Raw genomic sequence first — 19692 nt, 5'->3', positions numbered from 1 at the left:
TTAAACTCTCCTGCTTTGGATTTTGGCTTGTGAAAGATACACACATGTATGTATGCATACACATATAAATATATAAGTGAGTCACAAGGCATATAGTTATGAATGGGAGACTGGCTTCACTTAGAGTGGGTAGACTTAGATTAACAAGGCACTGTTTGGGTTATCTGTGTTTATTTTTTTCTAGATATTCATTTTGGGATCAGGTTAAATATGATGATATTTTCATAAATAGTATTATTGGTTTGGTTTAATTGGGCTGCAAAACTGGAGCTTTCTACATCTCTTTGCTGGTGTTTGTCCAGATTTGCATAGCCCAGAAATGGCAGTGCTAGTTTAGGATTTGGTTTTTAAGCCGTGTTTAATAAGCCATAATTGGCACAGTATAGCACAGGTTAGCACAATAACTTAACCAGATAAATTGATTCTGTATTTTTTATGGAATGGTGGGTAGATCTGAGCCTCTTCTTCAGATGATTCTTATTATTTGATTTTTATCCCACATATAAAAATAATAAACACAGGTATGAACACTTTCTCCTTCAGTTTTCTCCAATAAGATAGCCTGAAAGTAAGCTGGACCAAAAAATGGTTAGTGGCCTAAAGTCAACCTGGGAATTTCTACAGTAGAGGTAGAATTGATAAGTCACTTCAATTCAAGTCACTCATAATTTTTTTTAACCAAAACTCCAGTAGTGTTTTCAATCTTTTCTTTTTCTTCTGCCTAAAAATAACAGATTTAAATAATTAAACAATTGGCATATTATGATATTCTCTTTGATGGGCAACTAGATCTATATTCTCTTTAAGGTTATTTTTATATTCAAAGAAAAGCTGTCCTTCTCCAGTCAATGAACACTGCCTTCCATAGTTACTCTTCTCTGGGGAAAATAGGAAATTTCGATTCTTTCAAATTATGCTCTGCCCAGTGCTCAGTAAGTCTTTGAGCCAATTCCCAGTTTGCAGACCTGAATCAATGTGTCTCTGAATGTGAAACTGTTGTGGCCTGTCGGCCGCTCCATCCAACAGCCAAATCAGAGGAGTTGGAGGAGGTGTGGGAGTCAGGGTCAGCATCAGGGCAAAAGGTAATGGCAGAGAGAGAGAGAGAGAGAGAGAGACAGAGGCGGCCGCTGGGCTATCCGTCAGCCCTCAGATGGAGAGTCAATAACCCCCAGGTCTGGAGGTGGTTGATGAAGGAGAGAAACAGCTGGGTCTAGTGCCTGATGCATGGCTGCACAGAAGGCAGAGAAGGGGAGAGCAATGGAAAGCCGTGGGCCGATCCTGGGGAAGAAAGAGCCACTGCTGCTAACGAGGCCCCACCCTAGCTGGGGGTGGAGATGAATACATGTGGCAGACAACTATTCATCTTCCGGCTGGACAGACTTGTTAGCTTGCGAAAGAAACTTTTTGTCAGGGCTGCTGGTATTCCTAATAAAGACATCTTTTGAATTCATGTCAGAAGGTTTATCATGTTTGGGGAGCTGGGTCAAAACCAGGGGTGGGATGCTACTGGTTTGGCCTGGCTCTATAGAACTGGTAGCTGCGAAGAGCAGCTGACATCGAACCGGTTCAGTGTTTGGCCCATCCACCATCCTGGGCTCTAGGCTGTTGTTTATTCCCTGCTTTTCCCTCTGTTTGGAATGTAAGTCACCTAACAGTTGGGTTGGAAAATATATAAACCAGGGTAGACATTTTAATACTGTCTTTTTAAGGGAATGCTAAAATTGTGGTTGTGGGTATGGTACCTCAAACGGCCATAAGTTGGAGCCAGAAACCTGGGTTGTTCTATTTTGTTGCTGAGAGTGTTGCCGTTCCTACATTTTTCCCTACTGACTGATCATAGTTCTTCTTGGGTTTGATGTAAGTCTGTTACTGAACTGTTTATGATACTGGACTTTGTTATTGGATTATCACTGGACTGAAAACTGACTACTTGGACTGTGTTTGGACTTTGCTTAACTGTTTACTGGAAGTAAAAACCCACATTTTACTATACAGTGTAGCTGTGTGCTGTTTGTGTGTTATTCTTCACCACTCTCACTACATCTCCCTGTGTGCGCTCATTCTCCTAATGGGGAATTACCTCAACATCCTCCTCAGCTGCTTTGTGCGGCACAGCTGAGGTTGAAAAAGCAGGAAACGAGGATAGTTTTCCCATGAGATGATGATATTTGGTAAGGAAGGAGGGAACCCACAAGTTTGTCTTTAATACATCTTGTAAATAAGAACAGCAGTATTTGCCCACATTGTATCTACAGCAGGCTAGATAGTGAGTTCATGCAGGTATAGTTTCCAATAGTTTAGGACTGATAGATAGCACTTCAGCTTGGCTATGAGAAATATTTATCAACTTATCAACTTGTAAGTAGTAATGAACAAAGATGAAAATAAAAAGAAATTGTAGTATACTACTTTAATTTCAAAAGAAATAACAGGAACTTGCTTCAGGCAAATAGAAATCCACTTGTTTCAAGGAACTTAAGAACCATGGCAGATATTCTATGTAAACAGACACAAATGTAAACTTCAATGAAAATGATTTACTATCAATTATTTTAAGTGTTTTAAGAAAATATTTACAATACAAAAACTCTGAATGAACACACTGATGTTATGGATTCAAGTCTGCTGTCCCAGTTAACTTAGTTTATGATCCAGTAAAAAACAGGGCTATCACTGCACATCCCATATTTCACAAAGAAGAGGTGTGAATTTGTGATTGTTAACTCTCCATGACATCAACATATCTGCATGATGGTGGTTAAAAGTCCGTAATTCTGTAAGGCGACCAAGGAGACAAGCAAAATGTTGAGGGCTTTTCGCGTGATGAAGCTTGCAGAATGTTTGCAGAACTTCTAGCAGAGGCTCTTGAAGCCGTTCAACAGAGTCTCTATCCTTTATGTATTGCCGATCTGGTTTTAATTTTCAAAAAAGAAGAGGAACAATAATAAGCATTATTTCATATATGTAAATTATGAAGACCAAAGTGTTCCAATTGTAAATGAAATAAAAGATTTCTCTGTTCATAGGCTATTTTGTTCCCATAAATTTATTGTATGCAGAATTGTGTGTCTAAAAACTTGCAGTGTTGATGGGATTGGTTTTGCTTATTAACTTGCTTGATACTGCAGATTGTTATAGAGAAGGTTGCACACAAGGAAAACGTTTAGGTATGCAAAATGAGTATGACCAGGCAGCTATTTAGACAAACAGAATTCTGGGATACATCACTAGAGGGGTCACCAGCAGGAAAAGGGAGGTCCTAATGCAAGGCTTTAGTTGGACCCCATTTGGAATACTGTGTCCAGTTCTGGAGACCTCACTTAAAAAAAGATATTGATAAGATTGAGCAAGTTCAGAGATGGGCAATAAAAATTGTGCAAAGTCTGAGGAACAAAACATATTGAGAGATTGAAGGAACTGAGTATGTACAGCCTCAAGGACAGAAGAGAAAATGGGGGCATTATTGAAACTTTTAAATATATAAAAAGTGTGAATAAAGTTCTAGAAGGCAGTATTTTCAATATTAAGGAAAAATCAAGAACATATGGGTGTTACCTCAAACTGACAGGAGGGAAGCTCAAAAGTAATGTGAGAAAGTATTACTTTGTAGAAAGAGTAGCGGAAGCTTGGAAATAACTTCCAGTGGAGTAATGGCTCTATCTTCAGTAACTAAATCTAAACATGCTTGTGATAAACACATGCATCATCTGACAAAAAATAAAAAGTAAGAAAACAAAACCTCCCTCAAAGGGCAGAGTTAATGGGCCACTGGGTGTTTTTCTGCCATCAGTTTTATACATTTCTATATTTCTAAATACACGCTAGTCCCCAAGCAACTGAATTTTCATCACATGACCATGGGGATGCTGCAACAGTTATAAATGGTCATAAGTCACTTTTTTCAGTGCCGATTTTCAATGGTCACTAAATGAATGGTTCTAAGTCAAGGACTGCCTCCAACACAAATCCCACTAAACTCATGCATTTCTTCTAGCTAGGCCCCTATTATTTTATGCTGCTAGTGATCAGAACTATTGCATCATAACAGCTACAATATTAAATCTGTACTCACTTTTACAAATATATCTATGTGTTTGAAATATTTGGCCATAACTGTACTCCATAAATGCTTAGATACCTCCCTAGTATGGAGGCAACTCCAAATACCAACCCTGGAGGATGTTGTCTAATGTAACATGTAGTTTGTCTTGCCTTTTGAATGTAAAACAGGTAATTTGAAACATTTAATGCAGAAATGCCTATGATTAAACAATTGTATGTGAACCAGTGATGGTATTCAATTTTTTATCTGTGGGCTTGGTGGGAATGGCATGGTTTGGTGGACGTGGCTTGGTGGGCGTGGCAGGGGAAGGATACTGCAAAATCCCCATACTCTCCTCACCCCACTAACCTGCTTTCCAGCTCTGTTCTCCTATGCAGGGCAACAGAAGAAGACCCAGCCGATCAGCTGGGATTCAGGAGGCAGAGAATAGATGGAAGTGGGGCCAGTCGGGGGGGGGGTATTCTGAACTACTCAAAATTTCCGCTACCAGTTCTCCAGAACTGGACAGAACCTGCTGAATACCACCTCTGATGTGAACATCTGTAAATCCTACACAAGGTAGAATTTTACAGGTTCCTTTCCAATGCATTCTTTCTAGTAGAATGCTAGAAGGAAATCTCATTCACAAAAGTATACATTTGGACCACATTTGGTATGACGAGAGAAGCTAGTGAAAGATTGAATTTAGAAAAGGGGCAGATCCGGTCAGGGTTGGATCGGGAGGGGGTTTCAAAGTGCATCCCTGAGAGAGGCCCTTGAGCAGCAGCTTGGAATACTTACTGCTGAGTGCTCCATTCTAAGACATCTTCATTGCATGATCAGAAGGGTCTCCTGAAGAGCAATTGGGCTCTATTTCCCATGCCCATACATGCACACGTGGAGTGTGGCTAAGTGCATCCATAGGCAACAGATATGCACTCACTCTAGAAATATTTGCCCAGCTTTAATACTTTAATAACAGTTACTATTTTTATATAAGAAATTAGCATTCTCTTTTTCATGCCTCTTTCCTTTTTTCTTCAAATTTGGTAACATAATTCAGTGTTGATAGTCTAGAACAGGATTTTTCAAACTGATGCATCCTAGGGTTCTGTGGCCTGAACAAGTTTAAAAGACCCTATTCTAAAACAACTGAGAAAATGAATTACCTGATGATAAGATAACGATTGCTGTAAGCAGAGCATATTCTTCTTGTGTCATCTTGAGTTCCCCAATACTTTTATAGAAATGGAACATAGGTGTTATATATTCATCAGATATACCTGTAAGGCAATGAGGAAAAGTAGACTTAGAATTATGATGCAATCCATGGTAATTAAAATTCAGACAATTCAACACCCAAATTATGCAAGAGCCTGAAAACCAACAAAGATAGAAAGTACTGTATGAAAATCCTTTTATTTAAAAAAAGCCCCCCCACTCTCATTCCATATCAGGTATATTCCCCTTTATTTTTATTTTTTATGGTTTCATTATAGGATGGCTATATGTTATTTTTTTCACAAGAGGGCGCTATTTTCCTGTATAACATAAACACTAGCACCAATTCTGCAAATCTCGCAAATATCAGTTTAAAAATTCATTCTGTATGCCTTCTTTCAGCTGAACTCAAACTGTAAAATAGATAAATGCAGCACATTATTAATATTATTTGCTGTCATAATATCATTATTCTGTCAAGATTCTTCTACTAATCAGAAATGAGGAAACTACAGCCCTGTTGCAGAATGTAGCTCTTAGCCGTAGACCATGCTGATTAGGGTTACTGGGAGTTTTAGGTCAACCACACATGGAAACTCCCTACTGTTGATCTGTTTGAAGAATTGATTAGTACATGTTTAATTTAAATACAATTGAAATGGCTTATCAATAGTGACCTATTCAATAGGACCTGAGTAGCACAATAGGTTTTTGTTGTTGTTGTTGCAATATCTTAAATATATTTTGAGGAACTGAACCTTGTTTTGTAGTGTATACATATGCATCCTACTAATGCACTCCTTAATTTCCAAGAACCTTACAGGTAATAGAGAAATGTTTCATATGAAATTCCCAGGAAACAGTATGGGAAATTGGGCTCAAATCTAGATGTACAGGTTTAACTGGATGTTGAATCGCTCTTGAGATCTATGGATTGCATAATATTTCCCTTCTACATAAGTATCTTAAATTCATTTCAATGTGTGAAATTATAGTTTATCTATATCTATCATACATTTATCCTTACAATAATAAATTGAAACAGTATAACAAAACAAAGCCTGGAATATTTTCCTCATTGGTAAAATGTAGTTTATGAAAATTTCTTGAACTTTTGACCAAGATGAAATGTAGGTTTTCTATCTGAAAGGCTCTTTTTGGTGATACTTTAAACAACCATTCAATGCTCATAGATCCATTCAATCAGTTCATAGCATCCTATAGGTATATTTCACTATTTTATTATGAGGAATAGCTGCTTTCCCACCAAAAAAGGGTGTTTATGAAAATAATAAATAATAAAGTAAACATTCCATGCAATTAGACAAGACAGATGTGAATGAGATCTCAAGGAACTTTGTGTTTGAGCAATAGCAATAGCTAACTTCAGAACGAAGGAGTTTCTACTTCTTAAGTAAATATATAGTGATAGCATATACCACTTCACAGTGCTTTACAGCTCTCTCTAAGCAGTTTACAGAGTCCTCATTTTACCAACCTAGGAAGAATAGAAGGCTGAGTCAACCTTAAGTCGGTGAGAATTGAACTGCAGAACTGCTGGCAGTCGGCAATCAACATAATTTCTATTCTCTGGATGCAGTACTGTAGAAGACCATTACAACATATTTTTACTTGAAGTCAAAAGAGTCATCAAACTATATGTATCATTAACAACTCCCGAAACCAGAAAAAAACAAATTACCCAAAACAATGAAGCTTCCATCCAAAAAGAAATCACTTTGGCAGAAGAACAAATCTGGTCACGTTGCCAACTTCAAAAGCTGATACAAAAATTTATGCCAGCAGATAAAAACTGAATGCACCAATTACCACATTAAACAAGAAGAAAATCTTCTACGCACCAATTCCACCTGCGCTTTCTACAATTTTATAAACAACAAACTAAAAGACTCAAGGTCCATCCCACCCCTGAAAGGACCTAATGGAATGACTGCAACGACAACACTATTAAAGCCGACCTCTTTAACACATTCTTTGGCTCAGTATTTGCAAACAGCAATGGATCATGCCCAGTATTTCCTAGTTGAACCACAGACAACTAAAATGATCTAATACATATCAATTTTATAGAAGACATTGTTGAAAAAGCACTGCGCAATCTAAAACCATCTCTATCTATTGGACCGGACGGAATATGTGCCTACTTCTTAAAAAAGCTACCCACTGCCATAGTCGAACCTCTAAGCATAATCTTTGAAAAATCTTTCAGGACCAGCTCCTTGCCAAAACTATGGTCACAAGCCAAGGTCATCCCCATCTTCAAAAAGGGAGACCCCAGCCTAGTTGAAAATTACAGGAGGCTGGATCTTCAAGAGCAAGGACATAAAATTGATCAATGGGTTTATCTTCAGATTCAAAGCAGATATAAACAAGATAAAAAAGAATTTGGAATTAATAACAAACTACAACAGTTAGATAAAATTTTATTAGGATCAAATAAAAAAAAACATAACAAAATTTTATAACTACTTATTAGAAACAGAACTAGAAGAAGAAATCGTAAAAGGAAATATGATTGCTTGGAGTAAGAATGTAGGGCGCAGCATCACATTAGCGGAATGGGAGAAAGTTTGGGGCAGAAACAATAAGATTACCAAATCGGCAGCATACAAGGAAAATCTTTATAAAATGTTCTATAGATGGCATCTCCCCCTTCGAGGTTAGCGAAGATGCACCCCAACATGAGTCCGCATTGCTGGAAGTGTAGGAAAAAAGAAGGAACCTTTTTCCATATGTGGTGGTCCTGTGCAGAAACCCAAAAGTATTGGAAGAAAATCAAAACTTGGTTGGAAGAAATCACCAAAGAGCAGATCGAATACAAACCAGAGTCCTTCCTACTAGGGATTTTTGATAAGCAAATTTCCAAAAAAACTAAATACATAACAATACACATTTTAACAGCGCCAGATTAGCCTTCGCTCAACATTGGAAACAACACCAAATTCCATCAGAAGAAATGATTATTGAAAAAATCTCAAGATGCGAGAAATGGATAAATTGACTTTGGCGCTAAAAAAAAAAGACACTTCACTATACTATGAAAGCTGGAATTGTTGGTATAATTGGATTGACCAAAGATAAATAATATATTATAAGGCATAAAAGGAAAGTACCAATACATAACAACGAGGTAGCGATATAAGTTAAAAACAGGTGTGGTTTTATGACACAAGTTAAGGTGATGAAAACAAAAGAAGATCTTGCAAACTGTTAAATAAGAATACTTTTAATCCTGTAACCTCTTTCTTTCTTTTCTTAAAATTCTTTCCTCTCTTCCTCTTCTCTTTTCTTTCTTTTCTTTCTTTCTTTCTTTTGCTTATTTGTGTATGTATTGTGACTGGTTTTAATTGTAAAAATTAATAAACTATATTTAAAAAAAAAAAAAAGAAAATTACAGACCAATCTCTTTATGCTGCGTTACCTGTAAAGTCATGGAATCGATTATTAACCAATCCATCATCCTCCACTTAGAAACAATCTACTCTCTAATAAACAATTTTGTTTTAGGAAAAAACTATCATGTAATCTGCAACTCTTACACTGCAAAAACATATGGACTACACAACTCGATCATGTCGAAGCAATAGATGCAATCTACATAGACTTCTGTAAAGCCTTTGATTCAGTGGCACATGACAAACTACTCGTAAAACTAAAATCTTGCGGTATCTCTGGACACCTGCATTACTGGATAGAAGCATTCCTGTCAAACAGACAACAAATAGTCAAAATTGGGAGCGTCCTATCAAATTCTGTACCTGTCAACAGTGGTGTCCCCCAAGACAGTGTTCTAGGACCAACTCTTTTCATACTCTACATAAATGACCTCTGTGATCATATCAAGAGCAACTGCGTTCTCTTCGCTGATGATGTAAAGCTATTCAACACCACAGACAATACTTCTACCTTTCAAAGACCTTGACTATGTATCAGAATGGTCAAACAAATGGCAACTTCAAATCTCAACAAATAAATGCTCTCTCCTACATATTGGCAAAAAAAAAATCAGAAAATAAAATACAGGCTGAATAGTCAAGACCTTGTTGATTATCCAAACTCTGTCAAGGATCTTGGAGTACTCATCTCTAATGACCTAAGTGCTAGAGCCCACTGTAACTACATAGCCAAAAAGGCGTTAAGAGTTGTAAACCTAATCTTACGTAGCTTTTTCTCTGGTAATATTACACTAATAACTGGAGCATACAAAATATTTGCTAGACCAATACTCAAATACAGCTCATCAGTCTGGAACCCACATTACATATCTGATATTAACACAGTTGAGAAAGTCCAGAAATATTTCACAAGAAGAGTTCTCCACTCCTCTACTCATTGCAGAATACCTTATGCCACCAGACTTGAAATTCTAGACCTAGAAAACCTAGAACTATGCCATCTTCGGTCTGATCTAAGTATAGTATATAAAATCATTGCAATGTCCTACCTGTCAATGAATACTTCAGCTTCAACCATAACAACACTAGAGCAAACAATAGATACAAACTCAAGGTTAATCGCACCAAACTTGATTGCAGGAAATACGACTTCAGCAACACAGTGGTCAATGTCTGGAATACTCTACCTGATTCTGTGGTTTTTTCCCCAAATCCCAAAAACTTTAACCTTAGACTGTCTACTATTGACCTCACCCCTTTCCTAAGAGGTCTGTAGGGGGTGTGCATAAGCACACCAACATGCCTACCGTCCCTGTCCTACTGTTTCTTTTATATTTTTTTATTTTTCTTATATGTATCCATGTATTCATAACTATGTTTTTACTTATACCTATTATCTTGTAAGCAATTGACAAAAAACAATAAATAAAAATAAAATAATTAGTCTGCAATACTGTACAAAATATATGTGAATCAAGTGATAATTGTATTCCAAGGGGATTAGTTTCTACATTATTAATGGAGACTGGATTCATATTACACTAAGCCACAGTTTGGCTAAGCATAGTTTATTAATAAACTATAATTGGCTGGGCTTACATAATGTGATAAATATTAAAACATGGTTTAAAAATATAGCAGTTGGGTTTAGATAGGCTAAGCTACAACCAAACAAACCATTCCATCTTATATAAGTGTGAAATATGAACACATCCATTATCGCAGAGGACATATTCTAATATTTTATTATTTAATTTAGACATTCTAACTGATTCCTAATTGATTCTGAGTGGTTCACAATATAGTAAAAAATAAAAACAAAATGCAAACCAATTAAGCAAGTTGGGATCCAGTTACTCTGTAGGAAAATATAAACAAAAGTACATTCAGCAAGTGACTCCATCCACCTTATCCCAAGGTCTGGGAGAACAGCCATATCTTCTAGGACTTATGGAACATAATGAGTGCCATAAATGTTTCAAGGAGGAATGTTGTTCCAGAAGATAGGCATGATGACAGAGAAAAATCACAATAGATGGTGCTGTTTAATCAAATGAATTCAGAGTCTCCAGCTCTGCTGGCTTATACTGGCTAGGTAGAAACCAGGGCAGATAGGCAGTCCCACAAATAATCTAGACCATGGGTGTCAAACTGGATTTCTTCAAGGGCTGGATCAACACTACTTCTCCTCCATAGGCCAGGCGGGGAGAGGGGGGACAGATGGGACAGATGTCTCCTGCAGTACTTTGCAGGCCAAAACAGGCCACCGGGGGAGGGGGTACATCCTGTTTTGGCTGCCTGAGGCACCATGGACTGGCCCTTTGCGATTTCCAAGCTGGTCATGTGGGCCAGATTTAAGCAACCGGTGGGCCGGATCTAGACTTATGCTAGATAGGACTTTATTAGTGATAAAGGACTTTCTTCATAACTCACAAACTCATATCTGGGAGCATATTACAAGCCAGTGTAGCTCATGAGTAGAAACATCACATGAGCATATCAAAGCATGCTCATCACCAGTTGAAGTTTCTGAGAGATTTTTTAAGACCCCTTGTAGAGCACTCCCTGTAGAGCACCAGTGAGGTGAGTAGGACATGAGGTTTAACGGGCCTTCCAATCAAAGAAAGGGCACAGCTACCACACAAAAGGGCCTTTTTGGCCACATCTGCAACATACTCTGAGCAGGAGTTGTGAAGCACCTGAAATTTTGAGAAAATGATTATAGGGGTTCAGGAACAGTTTGTAAGTCCATTCAGACATCATAACTTTGAATAATTGCTGAAGAAATAGTCATAAGTTGAGAACTCAATATTCTTTCTGTGTTTAATATTTTTTTAATGATTTTGATTTTATATTTCTTTTTCAGGTTCCATCTAGAGGAGGTTTCCATTCTTGAAATGACTTGTGTTTTTCCATATGGGAAAATCTTTACTATGAACCTGAAAACTTTCTGAAAACTTCTGATTTTATTTTAGCAACTTCATTGGTTAGTTGAATGGTAGATTCAATTTGTATTTGGTTACTGGTATAATTCAAATTTTATGTCCATTTTCAAATGTGTTCTTTATTGTATACCCTTTTTTAATTTCCATTGTTTAGCAATAAGCATTCAGTTCATGTATTATTATAGCTAGATGTTTAAATTAAAAGAAGAAAAACAGCTCTGAGGAAGGTGGTTTGGAGCTAATTAATTATAACTATGACAGCTGTTAATATGGATGAAGAGATCTTTCATCTGGATAGGCTTGAAGCTGCCAGTAGATATTAAATCAAAATGCAAATTAGTTCTTGTGTTACTGAGAAATAAACACACGTATTAATTACTCATACTGTTTTACCTCATTCACTGTATCTTATCTATTCAAAGTATTTTCTTAATTCCAAATCTTTCATCAGAGGCTTATTTCAGTTTTTCTGAAAGCTTTCACTTATTGCATTATTCAAGAAACTGTCCATTGCTACCAATGTATATATATATGCCTGTCTAATATGTGATTCAAGAAAGTATGTGATTCTTTCTGTTGGGAAAATAAAAAACAATGAGTAGGTCACAGTATTTTCTGAAGTTTTTTTTTAAAAAATATCTTGTTAATTCCCTCCTTGGGGTTTTCCACCTAAACTAATTTGCATTAGTTGTAGCTGTCCAGATTTTTTCCAATCCAAACAATTAATCTTTTTTTAAAATGTTTTTTATGACCTGTATTGGCTTTTGGAATTTTATGGAATAGATTTTAATACTGCTGTTTGTGTATTGAAATCTTGCAAACTGCTTGAAAGAGTTTGGAACTATAAACCAGGACAAAATCCAATAAATACAATTTCACTGATAAATTATGGTTTTCAAATATGATATTTGCTTTGGAAATACATTGATTTTAAAAGCAAATGCACAAATGTTGGACATCCTTTGCAACTGAAATGCATGACTATAAAAGAGTACTCCATGTTACGAAAGAAGTAATTTAAAATGCATTTATTAATGTTACATCTTCTTTTTGCACATCTCCATAAGTTAGCTTGAGTTTTGTGAACATTAATGAAAACTGATCAATAGCATGGACATAACATAGCTATAGGCTTCTGCCCATAAAATAATAAGGAGGAACTATCAGTAATGAACAAAAGCAAGCAAGAGTGTTGCTGCTAAATAGAAACATTTTTTAATCTAATATTTGAAGTAAGGGCTATTTGTAAGATGGTGTTCCATTGCACAAGCTATTTGGCTGTTAGTCTTACTGCTGCCACTGCCACCACCATCATCCATACAGTACTGCCTTAACAGAAGAATGCTAGGTCAGAAAGGTCATCACTAAGCTTCTTTATCACATAGAAATTCAAAAAACCCGACTGTCTACAGTTGAAGGGGAAAGCTGATAACTGTCAGGGGAATTCAGAAGCCTGGGAATCATTCTTGTGGCAGGTGACAAAAAGTGAACATCTATTGGCATATTTATATTTTCAGCTTTTGTTGCTGCATTTCATGGATGTGGACAATAGGGACTATCTGACAATTTGACATTCACTTTCACATAAAAATCATCTCAACACAAGCTACAGAAATAATCCTCAAGATTTTGTTTTTCTCTCAGAAGAAGTTCATATCTGTTACACATTTTAAATATGTTTATTTAAGTAATATAGTATGCATTCATTAGAATGTGCAACTATATTAAAACCCTTCATCCCTTAGCTATAATTCTTAAGAGAATTTCAACAAACCGTCTTCAAGAAAATAAAAGTCTGCATAGCAAAACAAGAACAAGATATACCAGCATAACACATTAACACAGAAAATAAATACTGCTAAAACCATCTGATAGTAAAATGCCTTGTATTTTATTAAGTTGTGGACATATATCTAATAACATAATTGCTAACAGAATAGCACAGCTTTATATCTTAGAGTCAAATATTATGCGGTAATAGAACTTGTTCCCATATAAATGAGTATAAAAATGCAACCTAACTCCTAGATGTTTATTTTATAATCTCATTCATGCCTAGATCATCTTTGAAAAAAGCTTAACTTATAATGGCTGAGATACTTATATATGCTATAACTGTATTAAAATGATAATGAACACATTTTGTACACAGAAAGGTACTATAAAGTAGTAATAATGGTAATATTGTGAAACCAACAATGTAGTGAATATCATACACATCAAATCATGACTGAATATATTGTAGATGAACTAATATCAGTTTTTCCACTCAATCTATATTTAGCAATTATAGAAATGCCATGCATTTGGATGGGTGAGATTATTTTACTGAACTTAATGAGATAGAAATGACATATCATTATCTGAGTTTTTCCACATCCCAAATATGGCTGATGATAATAGAACAAATTTATTTTCAGTATTCATATTTTTATAATTCAATTATAATTCCTTGATAGTCTTGAACTTCAGGCTGATTCATACTGAATGCTTGAGAAATTTAACATTCACAAATGTTTTTTTTTGCTAAACTTTTCAAAGAACAGTGAGTCTCCATTTGCTGTTAATTAAGGACACCTACCACTGTTGCGAATTCTTTCTTCTAAAAGATCAGCATGTCCTCTAGGAAGTTTCCTATTAAAGATTTCAGCTGATCTAAGGAACATAGCTTCTACTGCTGAACCTTTCAGCAAAGCAATTTGATCTTCATGATCCAGGATTTGAAAACCTGAAATAAAACGTGAGAACATAAAACTAGCAGTCAGAAATATGGTTGTTAGGGTGACAAAGTTACCCTCTAGGATAACTAAAATACATAGATAAATCTCCTTTCTCAGCACAAAAAAGAAGCTACTTAATTATAAAGACATATTTGAAGGGTGTGTTTGTTTTGGTTCCCAAGCCACCAAACAAGAATTCATCTAGTTTTATTTTCATATGTACACATTCTCTTAATCTAATTTAAGTTCACAAGGTGATTATTCTCAACCTAATTAGCATATTACCAATTAACTTCCTGTTTGTGGGTTAGAAAAGAGCTGATATGGTATCAATTTACAGTATTTAACTGGATCATTTCCAACTCTTTAATTCATTTTTTGTTCTTGCTTTTCCTTTGTTCCAATTAGCTTAATGAAAAGAGACTATGTAAAAGAACTTTATATAATATTACCTAAAAATAAGGTATCATGTAGTAGGAAGGATTTTTATTTATCAAATTTAGGCAGCACTCATTTCAGTTTAAGTTTTCAAATAAAGATCTCCAAACATCATTTTAAAGGCAAATTATTAACACTGGCAATATTTGAATCAGTTCTGCTTTCTAATTATAACAACTACACTCTGTGTTCTCTTTATAAAAGCACAGAGATAATTGGGTAAAAGTGTTCTAGTTTATATGCATTTATTTTCCTAGCCCCACACCAACTAGTCATAAACTGATATAGAAGAGATCTGGGTTAGCTGTGGTGGAGGCTTGGTCTATCGAGGTGAATGGAATACGTCTCCACCAATCCCCAAGTCAGCTTCCTTAGAGCCATGTTAATTTTCATTGCCCTGAAAATATTATGAAATCAAACAAACATTTAATTTATAATATCTGCCCTTACCGAGACTTGGTCTAACTAGAGTTAAAACTGATATTTCAGCTAAATATCTGTAACCTGATATGGTCTGACTTATTAATAATTTAGAACAGCACAGCACTACATTTATTGATCACTTTTTACAACATCTACTGTTAATTGTTTCCATAGGTAAATGTTGCCTATATTCTTTTTTAAAATAGTAATTGTATTAAAATTACCATTGCAACAATACAAACTAAAAAAGTAAAAAAAGAAAAAGAAAAAATAGAAAGTACGGACACTTTCTGAAAAATGAAAGAATAAGAATATAATAAAGAAATATATGACTTCCCTCTTCATCAAAACTATAGACAATTTTAATAATTTATCATCCTCTGTTAAGATACAACAAATCCTACCTTTTTTCATATCTCATCTTTTATCTATAAATAAATCCTTAAAGCTATGTCATTTCAATCCAAATGTCCTTAAAAATCCATTAAGGGTTACAAGAGATAAGAATATATTTATTTTAACCTTGATCAAATAAACTATATTTATATTCTTTCTTTTTTACTTCTAACAATATTTATCTTTAATCCCTTCAAATAATTCCAGAACTTGATTTCTTTTCATTTTTTTCTTTTTCCTTTTTCATAAAATTCTTAAATCAAGAACCCTTTATAAATCCAATCTATGAAAATTATCCAAGTCATTCTCTTGGTTCGTTATTTGCATGTCCCTTTTAATTATTAGGCTATCAGCCTTCTGTATGTCCAGTGCAATATCTTCTTCTACATCATTCTTGTAGCCTGTCATATTTAAATTCACTTTCAAGTCAGTCTCACTATTGTCAAATAAAATTGGTTCCTCTTCCATAATATTTTTTTAAAGACAATCTCACTATGTGGTTTCTTCTAATTGTCTCTAGTATCCAATTTTTAAAGTCCTTTAAAAAAAAGATGAATTCAAGACACTTTCCTATGGTAAGAATTCTTATAATTAATTCCAAAAATATATTTCAAATTTATCTGGACCATTTGTAATTTTCTAAAAGCAAAGGTTTAATCACTCTTTTGCTGTTTATTGTCTCCCTCTAATTTTTAAGGGCTTAGTCTTGTATTTAAAACTTATTTCACTAAGAATTGGAGGAATATGCCACAACACCTGTTGATCCAAAAGTTCCTAATAGCTAAAAAGCAATTAACAGCAATTTCCGAGAATGATTATAAAAGTAAATATGCAAATGCAGTTCCCTTATAAGGCACCAACTGCAGTTTGATTAAGATGGCTACTGTTTCCTTGAGTCCTAAAGTTTTAAATCCACCCGAAAACCCCATACTGTGATCTCGCAAAGACCAATTATGGAGCATTTATATGCAATTCCAAGTCCTCTCTTTATTTGTAGAGGATGTATCAAAGAGCTGGCCTATTTGCCAGCTCTTCACTCCAAAGCAGTTGTTGGCTCCACTTTCGTTCACCAGTTCTTCCCCAGAAATCCACTTTTGCATATTTTCTTCTAATGCTTTTAGATGACAAGACATCATAGAAGAAAATGCACTGTTTTATATGATCGGAAGGAGAAACTATGTGAATATTTTCTCTGTTGCAAAATTAGTACCCACAGACTCTTTCTAATGAGAGGGCTGTATGAAGAACTGTATATGTGTAGGAGATGACCAGGTTGAGCCCCAGGGAGATATCAAATGCAGTCATGAGTTCCTGTGTGCTGACAAAAGAGATAAGTCCAGCCCACCTTAACTTTCCTTGACCGTTAATAGCTCAGATTTTGTAGAGGGTTTAAGCTTGCAATAGATTGGGGTCTAAAATGAAACCCTTTGCTCTCATTGCTATAATAACTTATGTTACCTGCTGAACAATTTGCTATGCAACAGATCTTGTAGGTCAAAGGCTAAGGTCATGAATTATGGAGGGTGGAGGCCGACATAATTGATTTCTGTTTTCTAAAGAGATTGGTCAAAGGTGATTCTAAAAGGGAATGAATGTTCTGGAGTGAAAGAGATACTAGTACGATCAATTATATGATATACAATTCCACAATCTATTAAGCAGAAGCATTGAATTTAAGATGGTTGTCATCCTGAAGTTTATGTTCCCCCTCAGTATTTATAAAATCTATAAAACAACTTTCATCAGTTATTTAATTTTAAAAGTTATTAATATTATTGTTGCCTTTTACTTTCTATTTTTTATTTTTAAACTATTTTATTAGGTGTCTTGAGTATTAATTAGATTAGAAGGATTAAAGCAATATAAAATAAAAAAATATCTCTGACTAAAAATAGAATTTGACCAAACTTATTCAACATCTCATTACCTGGTAACCTTTTAGTGAACTCCACAAGCATTTTAACATGGCTAGTGGCCATTTCTGTTAAAACAAGAAAATTTTCTTCTGCACTGAAGTCCTCTTGTAACTGATAATCAAAACAAAATAATCATTAATTATAACTAATGATAAAAAAAATAGGAATGAGTTATTAATTTTTCTTTAACAATTATCTGAAATGTATAGGGTTAAATATAAAATAGTTGAAAATTATTAAATGTTACAGAATGTTGATTATTGAAATGTTACAGAAAAATGATTATTTTAGACAATAAGAGAAAATGAAACAGATAGAGACAGTATAGCAGTTTAAAAGTGTCATAATCTTACACACTGTAGATGGAAAATAGAGGACGTTGCACCTTTCAACTTTTTGTACAATAGATTAAAAACTTTCTGTTCTGCTTGTTAAGAGATCTGTATCCAAATTCTATGCCTTCACTTCATGCTGGACCAGACTACATATAAACAGCAGTACTTCAGCTAGACTGCAAAAATTCAGAGGATGCCCAAATAATGACAAGTTAAAAGGTTTTTTTCTTTTTAAACTTTGTTGCCACCTAATGGCCCATTAAATTTTGTAGCCAATATGGTACAGAGATGTCAAAATAGCCACTAAAACCCCTACTGTTTATTGATACTTTATCACACTACTTTAAGCCCAAAATATTGATCAGTTAATCATTCTATGAGAGAGAAAGCATGTATACTTACAAGTTTTTTGGTAACTTCAGGAGGAATCCGCTGTTTATTATAGGAATCCATTATATAACGAAGAAGATTCTGTTGTTCTGGGCTTAATTTTACTTTCTCCTATACTGGCAAAAAAATTAAACCGTAACTGAGCATGATTTTCTACTTCATATTTAGATTTAACTACACACCTTTGAGCATCTTTCCCGATTTCAATAATACAATGGAATCATTTACTTTTGCATTATAGATAGTCCTCAGTCCTCTTACACCAATTGGAACTAGAATTTCCATCACTAAACGATACAGTCATAAAATGCAACAGAACATGACTGTGTTATTTAGCAATAGCAATCCCAGCAGTCTCTGTTGCCATTGCAGTTCCCAGGACCATGCAGGTTGTTAAGTGAAAAGAGGTTGGAGTCCCAGCCAAACTGCACAGGGAGGAGGGGCCATGTTCGTGCTGTGGGGTGTCTTTCTTTCTTTCTTTCTTTCTTTCTTTCTTTCTTTCTTTCTTTCTTTCTTTCTTTCTTTCTTTCTTTCTTTCTTTCTTTCTTTCTTTCTTTCTTTCTTTCTTTCTGGTACCCTTAGAGTCCTGATAATTGTCTGGACTAGTCTTTGCAATTTTCTTGGCACGATTTCAGAAGTGGTTTGGCATTGCCTGCTTTCTGGGGCTGAGAGAGAATGACTGGTTCAAGGTCACCCACCTTATGGACTATGGCCATAGACCCCCAAGACTTAAGATTTAAATCATAAGATTTCTTTAAGCTTTCGTAGACCCCCCTGTGGTGAAATCATAGCCCCCAGTGGTCTGTGGACCAAGATTGAGAAACACTGCTGTAGAATTAAACAGAAGACTTACTTATTTGTATTTTTAAAAGATCACCTTTCTATAAGATAGAAATTTGCTTGTCAGAATTGTTATTCAGTTTTCTATACTTACTAGATGTATCAAACTATAGGATTGATGAAATGCTACAGTAATTTTATTACCTTATAGAATTTAGTTGTAGATGACACTTCCTTCAGGTCAGGTCTCTCGAGATCCTCACTAATAGCTTTCTCTGGGGACTTGGATGTATTTTTTCTCAGTCGTTTTGACTTGCATTGGATTTCAGTTAACAAACCTGAATGTTAGAAAGCGAATGCGTATAATTTGTACAACTGACACTTACCAGTTGATAATCTGACAATTTATCAAATCAGTTGGTAATTTGACAATTTATCAGTTGGTAAACGACACTTATGTTGGTAATCCCCAAAGTAACAAATAAAGGCTCATGTGCAATTACAATCTCCTATAACATTTTTTTTTTAATTAATTCATATGTTCAGGTAAAATTGTCCAGGGGTGGGTGCAACTACATCCATTTCTAGACAAAGTTGGTTTAGCAACTAGGATCATATGTCTCCAAACGCTGCTGGATGATCCTTTCTATCACTCTACATCACAGGCAGA

At 35.1% G+C, this 19692-nt stretch overlaps 1 protein-coding gene across 2 annotated transcripts in view; it reads right to left on the bottom strand.

Annotated features, from left to right (window-relative positions):
• Positions 1 to 2395: 2395 nt before the first annotated feature.
• Positions 2396 to 19692, bottom strand: part of NR1H4 (nuclear receptor subfamily 1 group H member 4) — a 30212-nt gene continuing 12915 nt past the window's right edge. For both annotated transcript variants that reach the window (XM_026702269.2, XM_087934658.1), the window contains 6 exons: positions 19227 to 19360; positions 18255 to 18353; positions 17529 to 17628; positions 14206 to 14352; positions 5212 to 5325; positions 2396 to 2909 (listed from right to left, as the gene is read on the bottom strand). In XM_026702269.2, coding sequence (XP_026558054.1) covers positions 2671 to 2909; positions 5212 to 5325; positions 14206 to 14352; positions 17529 to 17628; positions 18255 to 18353; positions 19227 to 19360 — 833 coding nt within the window. In that variant the 3' untranslated portion in view covers positions 2396 to 2670. The remainder of the gene's footprint in view (positions 2910 to 5211; positions 5326 to 14205; positions 14353 to 17528; positions 17629 to 18254; positions 18354 to 19226; positions 19361 to 19692) is intronic.

The sequence above is a fragment of the Pseudonaja textilis genome, chromosome 5 (assembly GCF_049901715.1).
Source record: "Pseudonaja textilis isolate UNSWEBS1 chromosome 5, rPseTex1.2, whole genome shotgun sequence".
Taxonomy (NCBI): domain Eukaryota; kingdom Metazoa; phylum Chordata; class Lepidosauria; order Squamata; family Elapidae; genus Pseudonaja; species Pseudonaja textilis.
Note: the sequence above shows the minus strand (reverse complement) of the source record. Positions and strands in the feature narration are given on the sequence as shown.